Source organism: Dipodomys spectabilis, unplaced genomic scaffold, assembly GCF_019054845.1.
Source record: "Dipodomys spectabilis isolate Male_0828 unplaced genomic scaffold, ASM1905484v1 ptg000234l, whole genome shotgun sequence".
Taxonomy (NCBI): Eukaryota; Metazoa; Chordata; class Mammalia; order Rodentia; family Heteromyidae; genus Dipodomys; species Dipodomys spectabilis.
Genome location: NW_024870911.1, coordinates 7,930,775 through 7,947,229, shown reverse-complemented (window position 1 = coordinate 7,947,229; position 16,455 = coordinate 7,930,775). Strand labels below are relative to the sequence as shown.

Sequence of the window (16,455 nt, the reverse complement as noted above, 5' to 3'; positions counted from 1 at the left end):
TATAAGTATAGACATACGTTAGGAGTTCATTTGCAAATGCTTTTGCCATTATACTGCTTTTATTACTAAATATAGATATTTGTTATTAATCTTAGAACAGTAGAAAATATATGAGGACTTGCAATCTCATGTGGTTTCAACTCATAAACGCGCTTTTACTTTTGGGTAATGCAACCCTAACAATTACCTTTATGCTAGCAGAAAAAGAAGCAATGTAATTCCTAAGTAAAATAATTTTTTATAAATTATTTTATAATTTATAAAATAAATAAAGACCAGCACCCGGTCTTCCCCGGGGTGCTGGAGGCTCACACCTTTGATACTGACTACCAAGGAAGCTAAGATCTGAGGATCCTGGTTCCAAGCTTGTCAAGAAAAAAAAAAAAACCAAACACTTCAATTAACTAGCAAAAAGCTAGACGTGGAGGTGTGGTTCAAGTGATAGAGTACCAGCTTCAAACAACAACAAAAAAAAATACCCAAGTCCCCTGAGGCCCTAAAATCAAGCCCTGTACTGGCACAAAGTGAGAGGAGAAAGTAGAGAGGAAGGAGGAAAGAAAAGGTAAGTCTTCTGTCAGAACTTTAAACACAAAGAATATAGAATCTTGATTTGGAAGTTTTCCAAACCTGCAGCATCTTAATGTATTCAGAAAAACACAAAAATGGCTTCAGGGCCGCTGCTGCGTGTTGTGATTAAGCTAAGTTTGCCCCTTGCTTGTTAAAATTTAAACCTAACACATGAAAAACTTTAGTACTTAAAAATAACGCATCCATTATAGTGGAAAGTCAACGCAAGCTAACGACATCTAGGAAAAATAAGACAAGCATGATTCCGATTTAATATTCGTCAGGAACATTGAGTTTATTTGGGAGTTGCACTAGAAAAATATGTCTTCGTATATTTTGAGAAGTGCGCCTTCTGACTTCAGTCTTCAAAGCGTGGCTTGCAGTAGTTCTCAAGTTTGATGTCAGAAATGTGGTAAAAGGCCATTTTAACTTACCCCCCAAAAGGGGAGGGGGGTATCAAATAAGAATAAAGGCTCAGGTTTGTCACCATCAGGGTAAATAAGGGAGGGAAGAAACGACGGATGAAAGAAAAACGCTTCTCTAAAAATGGTACCTGTGCCCAAGGTGGTCTGCAAGCCGCTGTCACTTTGCCTGGCGCTCCTAAGAACGCTCAGGTACAAATTCCAAGGGTGGCAAGGTTCTCCTAGGAACAAAAATAGCATTTGTTCTCGGGACGCCTGAGAACAGTCAGGATGGGGAAAGTTGTGTCTCTCCCGAGCTGCAAGCCTCTCCACCGCTTTCTTTCAGCCCAAATCTAGGCGAGGTCGACTGCCAGAGAGACACCCAAGTTTCCCATGACGGTCTCCGAAGACCCAGGCAGCTGGATGCCTTGTGGTGTGCAAGTCGCCAGATCCTGTCCTCACCGCTCCATGCTTCCACAAGCCAACTGCACCGGACTCCGCTGCGCCTACGGGGCCCAGCCGGCGCCGCCGGCGCCGTGCGCGCGCGCTCCGCCGTGGCGAGGCTCGGGACCTAGCGGTGACGGCGCCCCGCTGAGGCGCCGCGTGGGCGCGGCTGGGTCACGCCTCCCATCCGGGCGGTGCACCCGCCGGGGGAGCGTGGGTACCCGCGGGGACCTCCCGGGAGCGTCCCCTCGTGTCGCCCTAGCCGTCCTGCCAGGCGCCGACGCCCTTCCTCCGACCCGTCCTCCGGTGCCCGCTTCCCGGGAGCGCCCGTTGCTCGGCCACCGGCCCGCCCTCCAAGTAGGCTGACCAATACCAGGGTGGAGTTCAAGACGGCCGCCGCGCCACGTGCTTCGCACCTCGGGTCGCTTTCGCTCGGGTACGCTGGGTCGATCTGAAGCCTTCACCTCCCATTCCAAGAACTAGTTGCCGCCGCTCCCGCTGCCTACCCACCCGGAGACTCCCCCGGGCGGGGTGGGGCGGGGCGGGGCGGAACGGGGCGGGGCGGGAGGCCCCGGGTCACGGGCGCTGGGGGCGGGGCCGAGCCGCCTCCCGCACGGGGGAGCCCCGGGGCTCGCCCCAGCCCAGCTGCTCGTACCCTCGGGGCGGGCGCTCCGCGAGTCCGCGGAGGAGCGGCTGGCTGGCGATGGAGCCCCTGGGACGGGCGGCGCGTGGAGGCGGGGTTGGGGAGGCGGGGAGAGCGCGGGGGCGGAGGCTGGCCGGGGGCGTCGGAGGCTGGAGCGCTCGGTGCGCTCCGTGCGCCCCAGGGTGCAGGAGGCTCTGAAGCGGCGGCTGCGCTGGGGACTTGGGGTGGCGACTGGGGAGGGGGGGCGCTGCCGCCGCCCGGGGGCGTCGCCGGCCTCGGCCCCTTTGTTCTCGCGCGCTCCCCCTCGCCGCCCACTCCCCTGCTGTCGCGCGGCGGCGGCGGCGGCGGCGGCGGCGGCGGCGGCGGCTCCTCCCGCCCGAAGCAGTCGGGCTGAGCGCCGGGGGCGGGGTGGGGGGCGGGGGGAGCGCGCCAGCCGCCGTGAGTGGGGGGCGATGGCGAAGCTCCGGGTGGCTTACGAGTACACGGAAGCCGAGGACAAGAGCATCCGGCTCGGGTTATTTCTCATCATCTCCGGCGTCGTGTCGCTCTTCATCTTTGGCTTCTGCTGGCTCAGTCCCGCGCTGCAGGATCTGCAAGCCACGGCGGCCAACTGCACCGTGCTGTCGGTGCAGCAGATCGGCGAGGTGTTCGAGTGCACCTTCACCTGTGGCGCCGACTGCAGGGGCACCTCGCAGTACCCCTGCGTCCAGGTCTACGTGAACAACTCGGAGTCGAACTCCAGGGCGCTGCTGCACAGCGACGAGCACCAGCTCCTCACCAACCCCAAGGTAAGGACGCCCCGCGCGCGCGCGCGCGCGCTCCCTGGCTCGCGCTCCGAGGCTCCCGCGAGGGACGCCTCGCTCCTGCCGAGCTCTGGAGGCAAATTTGGGGGAGCTTCAGGGTTAGCCCTGGTCGGATGCCGCGGTTGCTAAGAGGAGTCGGGCATCGCGCGGGCTGCACTCCAGCCAGGAATGAGTGCCCCGGGCGGGGCACCGCTCACTTGGTTCCTTCGGGTGCGCCTCTCCTTATCATTGCCTATCTTGTCTGATCTCGGATTTTCAGGCCCAGCCGCAGGTCCAGCGTCTCCAGGACTGGGTTTAGACAGATGCCAGAAGCTGAGAGAAAGTTAACTTTCAGTTGGATTGAAGCCCTGAGACTAAATTAGGGATCCACCTACTACTGCATATGGTCAGTCCAGGTCCGAGTTTCTGACCGCCTGGACAGAGTGATGGAATGACCTTGCTTGGGAGGTCGAAAGGGTCTGTGACCATAGGTCATCGGAAGTCAGAACTCCTAGCCTTTTACCTCTAAGTAGACGTGTTTGATTTGAGGTCTAAAGATAAGCCTATGGGGTGGGGTGGGGTGGGGTGGGGAAGACACCAGCCTGGAATCAGATGAGAAATTCAGTGCTGGTGGTGGCGTGGGGGTGGGGAAGTGGGGGACCTAAAGGCAGAAGGATCTTAGAGGACATTCTGTGACCTGGGGACAACCAGGAGCCTTCTAGACAACAGTGAAACTTACTGAAATAGAAAAGTGCCGGTGAAATGCACGAAAACAGTCGTTTCGTGACAACTTTTGCTATCACAAGCAAGAGAGAAAATGAAAAAAAAAACAAAAAACAGATGAAACCTGGTTAGAACTCGCAGGCTGGAGAGCAAAGAGGGAGACTCAGAAAACTATTCCCAGTGGAGCAAAGCACTTATAAAAAGCAGTGTCCTCGCTCCTTGCACTAATTGAAGCTTTGTAGCGCACCTGCTTCTGCAAGCAAGGTTTTTGTTCCTTTGCATTTTCCTACTATGTTTGTCCCTTAACTGTCAAAGTAAAGATGTGTGTGTGTGTGTGTGTGTGTGTGTGTATATATAAATATATATATATATATTAATGTTACAGTTCCTTTTCTCTTTGAAGACCAAGCTGGAAAACAGTACAAAAAAAGGAGAGTTTTGTGTACACAAGAAAACTCCCGATTAAATGCCACAAAATGCATTTATATTAATCCAAAGGGGGAAAATCTGAATAACTATTTTTGAAGTATTTAAAATAAGCGTGCTAGTCCTCTACAGTAAAACTTGTACTTTTGTCTCCTAAACAGAACATTTCTTGAGTCTGGAAATTAAAAGTAATTACATTTTAGGGTTGGAGGTGTGGATCAACAGTGGAGTGCCTACCTAGCAAGCCCTGAGTTCAATCTCCAGTACGACAAATAATAATAAGTCTGAAAACTATGACTTCTTACAAAAAAAGTCCCTGCCAACAAATAAAGATTTGTCTTTCAAAAGAAGGTCATATAAAGGTAGTAAATATGAGAAGAAGGATTTAGAAACAATTTTTGTTTTGTCGGTTGGGGGCTTGAATTCAACACCTCCTCACTATCCCTGAGCTCTTTTGTTCAAGGCTAGCACTCAACCACTTTGAACCACAGCTCTGCTTCCAGGTTTTGGTAGTTAATTGGAGATAAGAGACACCAGAGACATAAGAGAAAACCAGCTTTGAACTGTGATCCACAGATCTCAGCTTCCTGAGTAGCTAGGATTACAGGCCTGAGCCACCAGTGCTGGGCTCTAGAAACAAATTAAAATATAATGTTCAAACTCTTTAGCAGAGTGATAATGTCTCCAAGACAAATGTTGTAAATTAATCTTCTTAAGCCTTAGAAATTTAAAAAGAAATGTTAGGGCTTTATAAACATTTTCATGATTTATCAAAAAAGATTGTTATGCACTAGTAATGATTTTAAAATTACATAGTTTCATCATTTAAGAGATATTATAGTTGGCAAAACATTACTAAATATTTTAAAATAATTATTTTATAAATATACAGTTATAAGTAGATGGTTTTTACCTAAATCAAGGCATTGGTGAATTTAGTAAAAGAAAATTTAGTAAAAGAAAATTTCCTCAGAATTTCTAAGCATTGGGGGGATCTGGCAGAGAAAATAAATTGGAATCATCAAGATATTGATTTTTAAATTACTTGGAAGCAATTATCATGATGTTTTATGTAATACTAAGATTCTCTCTCTTCTTCACTCATAATCTGTTTTTTTTTTCTCGATGCCAATGCAGAACTTGGCAATCGTTGTTTTGAAGAAGTCCTTGAACAATTGGTGTTCTATAAAGTGAAACATTTAGGAAATGACAGAACTGGAAAATGGTACATTTATGCTACAGAAAGTGATCCATCAATTTAGGCATAATTCTCCCAGCCAAACCAATATACCTCTCTTTATTCAGATTGGGATGTTTTACAGCATTTATAGGACATAAATTTGTTCTTTCCCATCATCTTTCTATTTTTTATCAATTAAGTGTTCAATCTGGAAACTTTTGAAAATGGTAATGGAAAATTTTGGTGCAGCCAAAACATTGTGGCAGAGTCAAGTGTATAAGTATATTAAATTCTCATAGTGCCCTTGCAATTACAGTCCCCGTGGCCATTCCTGTTGCATCTTGGCTGCAAAGGTCTTTTCTGTGCTTCACCTTACACCATTTCTGATTGAAGGTCTAGTTTTCCCACTTCTTCCTTTAGCATCACGAATTATAACAACTTTTACTTTCTTCAGAACCCACCATAAGAAACCACTTAGGAAAAATAGAACAAGCACGTTTTCCTCCTCCCTTGAGTTTGCTGCATTAATTACAGTAAAAGGAAAAGAAGGGAAAGATTATTACAAATACCTAACTTGTTAAGCCCTACTTGTTAAGACTATTGAAGATACCGATCTTTGGCTAATAACTTTTAACTTTTATTTCTGAATCCTATTCTGTTTATTTAAGTTTTGCATCCCATTCTAATTGTTGAAAGCAATCACTGGATATAGTTGTATGAAGTATTATACAAGTCAACAAATTATTTGGTTAGGGAAGTGATCAGTTCTAGGGATTAGTCGAGCAAAATCTGAATTTTGAATCAGCTTCCCCTTCCTACGATTCTCTTTGTAACTTATGGGAGTGCATATTTAGAGGTTTGGGCCTCAATTATGGCTGTACCTGGACCTTATCTGGGAAGTTCTACAAGTGATTCTAATATGTATGCAAGACATGACCATCTCTGTCTTAGAATATGTCCTTGTGTACTGTGTAAGAAAAACAACATTAGAGCCAAAAAGAATTTGTTGTGGTTAATGACTGTACTTTGGAAAGATGTCAATACTACTCAATAAAAGATTCTGGTATAAAAAGAATTACTTGAGGGCATTGTAGGAAAAAAAAGATAATTGAACTGAATTTATCAAATTCCAGATGCTTGTTTTTGCATATATATGTCTGTCTATCTATCTATCTATCTAGCTAGCTAGCTAGCTAGCTAGCTATCTGTATATGAATGATGAGTTCTAAACACTTTCTCGTATGTGGAACAGGAGCAGGTGGTTAGAGACTACTTAATTTTTGTTTTGAATGTGTTTTTCTTCCTCTGGTAATAAAAACTTAGAAAGAAAGTTTCTAAGAAACTAGTATTCTACAAGTGAGCAAAGTTTATCGGAGAGAAGAAAGCTTAAATAGGACTAGGAAAAAACTATGGGCTTTACATGTGCTTCTGAACTGGATGTACTTACAGAGGAGGTACTCTGTGACTTATAATCATTATGCTGGTGGTACCCTTCAAACTCACTCAGCTCACCCCACCCTACATACAACTGAAGCGTGCTGATTTCTGACACCTTTGAAATGCAAGTTCAATTTGATATGCACTGTGCTCTGGGATGTCCTTTACATCAGAATCACAAATAACAAGCCAAGCTGAGTTATCACTACTCTCTGAAGTCTTTGTGTCTCCATGGAAAAGTAGCTTTCCTTGACTACTTTTTCTCTGGTGGTTATATTAAACAATACCTAGTATGTACATAAAATTCAGTTGAGCAAATAATTGCTTCCTATTTCTTATAATCAAAGAACTGGGCAAGAAACTAGAAGTAATTCATTCAACAAGACACAGCTCAGTGCTGTATCTGCTTCGTGGTCTCCTGTTACAGCTTGTATTTTTTCAGAGGATAACAAATAAGAATTACATTTTTTATTTCTTTAATTTTTATTTTTTTGGTTGGTCATGGGGCCTGAACTCTGGGCCTAGGTACTCTCCCTCAGCTCTTCAGCTCAAGGTTAGCACTCTGCACTTGAGCCACAGTGCCTTGTCTGGCTTTTTCTGCTTATGTGTTGATGAGGAATCGAACCCAGGGCCTCATGCATGTGAGGCAAGCACTCTACCACTGAGCCACCTGCCCAGCCCAAGAAATACATTTATAATGTAATGTCATAGCATAATATGTGGGTAAAGGAAATTCATGTAGAGTAAGAGCATTCAGGGGGAAGCAAAGCACTTCTCTTTGGTCAGGATGCCCAGGGAAGGTGGATATGAAGTGATATTTACCTTTATGACATTTATCTAAGATAGTAATTCAGAGACTGAATAAGATAAAAAATAGATATTCAGAGGCTGAAAGGACTTTTAAAACAATGAATTGTGTGGAGAAAGAGGAGTCCACAGACTCCACCAAAAGCAAACAAAAAGACACTGAGATTGTCAGGTCTGTCTTTTATCGGTGAGTTGGGCCACAGTGAGCAAGACGCAGAACACTGAGAGGTAAGACTAGCTATAGTAATAAATGAGTTCAGTAAAATGGCAAGATAGAAGATATAAGCCCAATGTACAAAAATAAATTATAATTTTAGACACTAGCAATTCAAAGCCATCCCAAGATGAAATTATGAGGAGTTCCATTTACAATAGTCTTGACAAAACACTCTGGAATAAAGTTCACAAAGTCAAATAATGCAAGCACTCTACAAAGAAAAAAGAATACTAGCACTTTTCAAATGAGAAAAGTTCATCAGAGAGAAGAAACCTTACCTTAGGTCTAGAAAAACTACGAGCTCTACACCACTGACCAAAATTAAAGAAGACAAATAAAAATGCATTCTTTATTCATGCATTGGAAGACTACTTATGGTTAAGATGACACTATTCCTAAATAGGTCTACAGATTCATTACAGTCTCGAGCAAAACTTCTTTATAAATTGACACGCTGATTCTAAAATTCATATGGACATACAAGGGACCTAGAATAGCACCTGAAAAAATTCTTGAGAGAAGAGAATTCAGTTGGAAGATATATTTCCTTGTTTTAAAACTTACAATGAAATAACAGCAATCAAGAAAATGTAATACTAGCATGAAAACAGACATACTGATCTAGAGAACAGTATCCAGAAATAAACATGATGGACGGTTGGTTTTTGACAAAAGTGTCAAAGCATTTAACCAAGAAAGCACATTCTCAGACAATGATGTTCCAATGACTGGATAGGTATATGGAGAAGAATGACTGCCATCTTGTATTACATATAAAAATTAACAGGGATCACAAGCCTAAAGGTAAGTGTCAAAGTACATGTAATTCAAGGTCATCAAGAGTTATGCCTTAGAAAAAACACATATTAACCTTGTGTCCTTGGATTACAAAAACACAAGTGAACAGGGACAAGTGGTTACATTGAACTTAAGAAAAAAATGAAAACACTTGTTCTGCAAAGGACACCATCAAGAATGTGAAATGATAATCACAGAGTGATAGAAAATATTTGTACATCATAGGTCACATTCTTCAGTGGGGGAGCGGTTCATCCTGGTACATTGTGCATATGCAGTGACCCAGAAATCCTGCACCTGACAGCACCTCCTTAGGGGAGAATTAATGGAAGGGTTGAAAGACATAGCTTCATATATATATATATATATATATATATATATATATATATATATATACATATATATTTACATATATATAAACACTGTATCACACAAAATTGCAAAACATCTGAAACAACTTAGATGTCTGGTAATAAACTACCATTTGTATAATTATGTGTCTACCATTAATGTATGCTTACAAATGCATATGTTAATGGGTATACACATATATTGTGATTAAGTATTTTCCATTAAATTTACTGAAGAAACATGTGCCATAAAAGGTGTTTGGGAAGTTGAGGCAGGAGGATTAAGACTTTAAAGCCAGGCTGAGCTCCAGTTTGAGGCCAAACTATCCCTGTCTCAAAATGGAGGTAGGAAAGGTGAACAAATGCAATCATTATGTTCAATGTGCATATGTAAAAATTGAGCTATGAAACTTGAAGGTAGGAATGGTACAGGAAAAATGGGGGAAATGGGAGAGTGATGTTAATCAAGAAGCATTATACTTACAGAATTTTAACCTTGACTTATGGAATTTTAACCTTCTTGTACAACTACCTTATATTTTTAATAAAGGAAAAAGAACTTCATAAATGAGAAAAGACAGTTTAGGAGCTTTGTCACCAACTTTGTTTGTAATATTGAGAAAAATAATCCAGAAAAATATCTGTCAGCCATCACTTCAGCAGGTGTTTCTGGGCCCTGCTATGTGGCAAGCACCATTCTGAGTGCTGGGAATGCTCTCAGTGGGGCTGGAGCTCCATTCTGGTACCATCCTTGGAGGCATCACTCAGTGCTGCAGTGGAGCTCCCCCACTTAGAGCTAGAATGTGCCTTCTGTGTCCCTGTCCCCTGAGCTTCACCTAGCATCCAGTCACATCTCTCCATGTGAATGTGATGCTCTGAAGATCTCTCTTAAGTCAAGGTCAAACTTTGCCCTTCAGCACTTTTCAACTGACATTTATTTGATTTTACAGAGCAGCTAAACAGGAAATTCACAACACAAACTTATGATATATTTTTTTTTACAGAGCTTCAGAATTCTGGTTGGAGATACTCTGAGTATCTCCAAGCAGTGCAGGTTTGCTTTCAGAAAGATAAATCTGGATATGAATTCCCAGCAAATTTTGTCACCAAAGCAGTGTTCCTTTTTTTTTTTTTTTGTCGTTGGTCATGGGGCTTGAACTCTGGGCCTGAGCACTGTCCCTCAGCTCTTCAGCTCAAGGCTAGCACTCTACCACTTGAGCTACAGTGCCACTTCCAGCTTCCTGATGGTTTATTGGAGATAAGAGTTTCACGGACTTTCCTGCCCGGGCTGGCTTTGTACCGAGATCCTCAGATCTCAGCCTCCTGAGTAGCTAGGATTACAGGCGTGAGCCACCGGTGCCTGCTGCTTTGAGCAGTTCTGTGCCAATAAATTTGAAGCTACTTGATTTTTAAAAGAAACTATGTTCATAATGATGATAGCAAACATTCATCAAAGACTTTATTTGGGGGAAAATGAAGGATACTCTGCCTCATACCCAGAAACAACTCCACTTGCCTATTTCTTTTTTTTGAGTATTTACCTCCATATTTCTAATTAGTAGGTTCCTTTATGTATGTGCATCTATTATATGTAATATAAAATAATAAATAGTGTATGTGTGTGTGTGTGTATACCCAGAGAGACAGACAGATAGGGATGGATAGATAGGTAGATAGATAGGACACCAATTCTACTTATGATAGAGTTCTTTGAAGATTAACAATTTGGTTTTTTTACATCATTCCATTCCACCTCATTTTTCCTCCTTTAATTCTTTAAATAGGATTCTAGCAGTAGAGTACTTAACTTTAATGATATAATTTCATCTCTGAAATTTTTTGTTTTCCTTAAGTTAGTAATCCTTTTTTATTTTCTTACTTTCCTATGTTCCTTTCTAACTTTCTCAACATTCTCCCCCAGAATTATGAAAGCCTTTTGTCTACTGTTTTTTTCATATGGCCATTTACAGTTGACAGCACTTTCTTTTGTCCGCATCATCATCCTCTTCCTTCTCTCCCTCCTCTTCCCCTTCTTCCCTTTCTCCTTTTCCTTCTTCTCCTTCTCCTTTTTCTCCTCCCTCCATCTCCTGAGACATCCTCTCTAGCACCTGAGGTCAGCTGTGTGTCTCTACTCTGTTGATACCTGTCTTATTGAACCCATTTCTTCCTCTTTCTTAGTTGATTCCTCCTCCTTTTTCCTGTTGTTGTTGAAATACATCCTCAAGTAGCTTCCTGAGAAAAGGTGCAAGGAAAATACAATTTTTAGATCTGATGTGTTGATCAAAGTTGTCTTTCTGAGGATTTAACACACAGGAAATAGCTTAATCAAAATACAATTTGTTATTTGTTATTTGTTCACCAGTGTCTACAAATTTGTGTTGGGCTGTACTTCCAACATTGTTCCTTCAATAGAAATAAACAAGGAGGAATTCTTCCCGAAGTTGTGTTCATTAAGCTCAATGTTTCTGTTGTTGTTGTTTCATTCATTCAAGCTGGCCATAGTCTTCACCTTCATAGTCTTATGGCAGTAGGTATATGCCAGTAGGAGACAAACAGACCTGGATAAATAGCTACACATTAGGACAAGTTGAGAATGGTGATAATATCAAGAGAGAAGGTACAGTGGGAGTATGAGCCATTTCTTTATGAAACTAATCTGCTTATAACATTTGCTTCATTCTTGTAAATTCCAAGCTTATGTTTTCACAAGATGAACAGCCCAGTACCCAGTGGATAACATGGTATTTTGATGTTCAGGCATTAAGATTCTTCTGGACAACAGTAACAAATCAGAAGAATAGTCTTGCTTTATCCTATCAGGACTGTCTGTGAGCTTCACATGTGTGCTGTCTGTCACAGACAGCTGGAAAGGCACTGGGTCACAGAGGTAAGTTGAGGAACCTTCCTGCTCTGGGCCCTGGAGCAGGTTTTTCTGCTCTGGCTATCGCTGACAGCTGGCAGGGTTCTGGGTTACTCAGTAAATGGGTCTGAGTAATAATCCCAAATGTTGGTATGTTGTGTTTCTTCTAAAATATAAATAAGTGCTGGGAATGTGGCTTAGTGGTAGAGTGCTTGCCTAGCATTCATGAAGCCCTGGGTTCAATTCCATAATACCACATAAACAGAAAAAGCCGGAAGTGGCTCTGTGGCTCAGGTGGTAGAGTGCTGGCCTTGAGCAAAAGAAGCTCAGGGACAGTGACCAGGTCCTGAATCAAACCCCAGTACTGGCAATAGTAATAATAATAATAATAATGATAATGACCAACAATCATTGTGCCTCTTTGTTTTAAAGAGTGAAAGGTACAGCAATTAGTTTTCCATTTAGAGGAGCATTCAGACATTACTCTCCCCCCCTCCCCCGAAAAAAAAAAAAAAAAACATCACTAAGGTAATAGAACCTTGAATTTCCACCTTCTCACACATCTGTACTTTACCAAGGAATCTGGGACACTTTGTACTCTCTGATTTCTAGGCCCAATCAGCACAATATCATCATTGTACAATGCTATGTTCTATGGGCTTAGGAGAGGGTCAAGGTCCCTGCAGACTAGGGCATAACAAACTCAGTGTTGTCTTGAGTAAGACAGTACTGCTGTGCTGCTCAAAGGTGGAGAAGCTAGCAATAGTCAGATCAATAGCTAGTACCAGAGGTAAGCTCATTTGTTCCAATAAAAGACTGACTGCCTCTAAAACAGTTGATGAAAGTAGTCATCACTGATTCATTCAACAATGCGGTCATTCTCCAAGATTTGTGTGCCTTCTTCCAGAGGCAACTTCAGTAAGGATGAGCTGGGGATGTTCACTGCTCTTACCTGTGTGACTCCCTTAGAGATGCAGAATTGTTCTATCCATTTACTTTATGGGTAGGAAGGCCAAAGTACAAATTAGGACAATTGCTGGGCATGAGTGTTCATGCTATACATCTACATAGATGAAGCAGCTATATTTCAAGATCTGTAGGGACATTCATCGTTCACAGGACCTATCGTGATACAGACTTGGATCAAACACCATTTTTATCTGCCCCATGTGTTCTCATTGTGAGCCCTCACAAAGTAAGCAAGAGTAATCCAAATGGGTGCCCTGTCCCCTTCTGTGTGGTGACTCTGGCAAATGTCTTTATGTTTCACTAGATGTTAAAAGATGTTCATTCAGTAGGCACTGGGTTCTGCCACAGGGTCTTCCTTCCTGAATGAGCAAACTCTCTCTTCCATTCATGCAAGGAGCTTTAAGCCTGGGATTATATGAAGATCCCTGCCTTGCCTTTCATTGAATTCATTTTACCAAAACTTTACATATGTAGATTCAAAGAGAACCTTAGAAGGTTGTGCACCTGTTTTAGTCCTGGAAGGTCGGGTAATTTGTTTGTCACTGTGAAAGTCCTTGTGGATCATTTTTTTAAACCAACTCCACCAGTTCTGACAATCAGGGATTCAGGTAGAGGACAGTTTATCTCTGGTCCATGTTACATAAAGTCCCAAACTGTGGAGCCATCAGGAGGCACATTCACTCACATCAAACATTTGATGTTGGCTACTGGTTCAGGCCCCAGCTCTTCTCCACACTGGCTTCTCCATGTGGTCTCTCTGGTGAGTTAGTGTGGGCTTCTCAGAATGGAGTTATGGTACCAAGGACAAGCCAAGAGAGTGATACAAGCAAAAGTTTCACTGCCATCTAGCATTGAAAGTAGCCCTGTATTTTTATTTCAACTGTAATGTTATAGTGACTCTACCCATGTTCTAGGGAAGAGAAGGTAGAGCTCCCCCTACCTCTCATGAGTACTGCCAAGTTATAGCGTAGAGTGCGGAAGAGGAAATATATATTGGTGCAACTGTCTTTAAAAAATACACCTGCCACAGACAGAAATACCAGTTTTTTCATCACTGTCATTTTCTTTTTCTGTGATAGGAAACTTATGGACATGCCAATCATGGTTACAATATTTCTATTTCTGATATAGCTGTACATAGACATGTCAAATTTGTGTATCTTACATTGTGCAGAGTAATACACAAACAATGTCATCAAATAATGCATGTGATCCTGAGCATTTAATAAAATTTTATTTTATTTCAGTGTACTATATGGTTATAAGGTATTGGCCATCTTTTGAGGGATTTTATTCTGCTGATGGACGTGAAAACCAGGGTCTCAGGCAGACTGAGCACACATTCTATTGAACTAATTCCACAACCTGTCTTCAAGGATTTAAAATTATGACCAGGAGCCATTAAACCAATTTTTACATGTCCAGTCATGCATATTATAAATAATAATTGTTTAACTTTATCCAAATTAAACTGCCTTGTTTTGATCTATTTCTATTTGGACTCAGCCTCTATTTTTGGCACAGTTGTGTTTTTATTTTCTAACTTTAAAGGAACTATTTTTCTACTGAAGGTGGGATGTCATTCCACACTTTTCTCAATTTTCACAATATCAGCAACCTTAGCAATCTGCATGAATCCAAAAGTTAAGTGGCTATTATTAAATTTCCACAAAGCAGCTGTAGTAGCAAGAAACTTGGTAGAGCTACTGTCTGGACAATGAGCAACTCTCCCAGAAGCATTTGAGGAGAGAAGAGCAATTCTTCAGGAAGTAGTAAGTCAGACCATCTGGACATTTTCCCTTGCTATCTCCAGTGTCCCTTCTCTTTCAAGCACCTTAGATGATTCAGTCTAGAATATCCACACATTTTTTTGCACATTCCACTTCTTGGAATGTCACCTTCCAATGTATTTTGAGGTAAACAAATTCCTCTACAACTTTAATAGCCTAGGAGCAAGTTACCTCTTCTGAAAAGTCTTCTTTCCCTTGTGGCCAGAATATTCCTTTCCTCTTTTGTAAACACAAACACTGTCACTGGGCAGCAGTCTGTACTATACTATATGCTTCTGGGGAGAGGGAGAGGGAAAAGAGGGTAAGTAATATCCCATTTTTGTATCCTAGCCGGTACTCAGCAATCAAGAAAGATTGTTGTGTAAATGATCAGTTATAAAAATCTGTCATTCCTCTCACTGTAGGAGTGGATCAGGCTTAAATGGATCAGGCTTCCAAGAGGGTGTGTGTGTGTGTGTGTGTGTGTGTGTGTGTGTGTGTGTGTGTGTGTGTGTGTGTGTGTGTGTGTGTGTGTGTGTGTGTGTGTGTGTGTGTGTGTGTGTGTGTGTGTGTGTGTGTGTGTGTGTGTGTGTACTGAGTCTTGAACTCAAGACCTCACACTCTCACTTGACTTTTTCACTCAAGGATGGTGCTGCACTACTTGAACCATATCACTTCCAGTTTTTGCTGGTTAATTGGTGACGAGTCTAATATGCTCTTCTGCCTGGGCTGTCTTCAAACCATGATCTTCACATCTCAGCTTCCTGAGTAGCTAGGATTACAGGCTTCAGTACACACAGTCAAGCGTGGATGTTTTTGACAAGCAATCCACATGGTCTGTAGAACATACTTTTAGCAATGTTTGCTAGGTGAGGCACTAGAATTTTTTTTTTGAGGCTGTTCTCATCTATAAGCTCTAAATGCTTCTGTTCATAGTTAGTCTTGCTTTTATGTTTTCTAAGCTTTTATATTTTACATTCTTTCACATTTATTTGACCTTCAAAGTGTTCCATAAGATTGCTTTTATTTAACTTTCAGATATACACATTCTGGAACCTCCTGCCCTAGAATTTATTTTTTTTTAGCCGATGAATAATTTTATATGTGCTTCTTCAATTAACCTACATTCACAAGTACTGTGTGCATATGCATGTGTGTATATGTGTGGTGTTTGAAACATTGTGGAGTTTACAAATGACTCAGATTTTATTTTACAAAGCCTTTCTGATAATATGTTTATGTCATCAAAAATGCTAAAATTGCAATCATAGTTGGCACAGAGATTTTATTTTAAATGAAGGATTATGACATAAAATATAAGTAACATGGTGTCCCAGTAGATAATTATTCATTTTTCTAACCAAATATTTGAAAATATTTGATAAAAACATGCATTGTACTATTATGTCCTTTAGTTCTATCATTCCTAAGTTAAGTTAAGAAAGAAACTGGAGGGAAAAACAGAAATGGACTATTTTCCCTCCAATTTCCAATGATAGAACTAAAGGACATAATAGTAAGAGCATTTCTGTTTCTTAGAGGATGCCTAACATAGCCAAGCACTGATGGCTCATGCCTATAATCCTAGCTACTCAGGAGGCTGAGATCTGAGGAGATCTTCCACTCTAGGTAGACAAATCTGAGAGACTCTTATCTCTAGTAAACCGTCAAGAAACACACATGGAAGTATAGTTTAAGTGGTAGAGATCCAGCCTTAAGAGCAAATGCTAAGAGAAATTGAGAAGCCCTGAGTTCAAATCCCAGAACCAGCACCCCCCCCCCAAAATAGAGAAATAGAGAATAGAAAAAATAGAGAATGCCCAACATAGAACCCAGTGCCTAACATAGAACCAATATTTAGTTAAACAGACCACGTGTTTTATGCAATAATGTTTTAAATGACTCATAAAAGGAAGAAAGTGAATTCTGCCTACTCTGCCCACATGATTGAAATGCAATCTTCAAGATACTTATGGCAAAGAGCCCACTCCAGAACAGTTCTATTAAAATATAAACTCATTGTGCAGGCTATAGAAGAGTGCTATTATAAATCGTGATAAACCCTGAAACAAGACAATGGCA

General features: G+C 41.8%; 1 protein-coding gene across 1 annotated transcript in view; it reads left to right on the top strand.

Annotated features, from left to right (window-relative positions):
- The first annotated feature begins 2,485 nt into the window (after positions 1–2,485).
- Kcnmb4 (potassium calcium-activated channel subfamily M regulatory beta subunit 4) overlaps positions 2,486–16,455 on the top strand; it is a 41,284-nt gene continuing 27,314 nt past the window's right edge. The window contains exon 1 of the mRNA XM_042698971.1: positions 2,486–2,843. Coding sequence (XP_042554905.1) covers positions 2,508–2,843 — 336 coding nt within the window. The 5' untranslated portion in view covers positions 2,486–2,507. The remainder of the gene's footprint in view (positions 2,844–16,455) is intronic.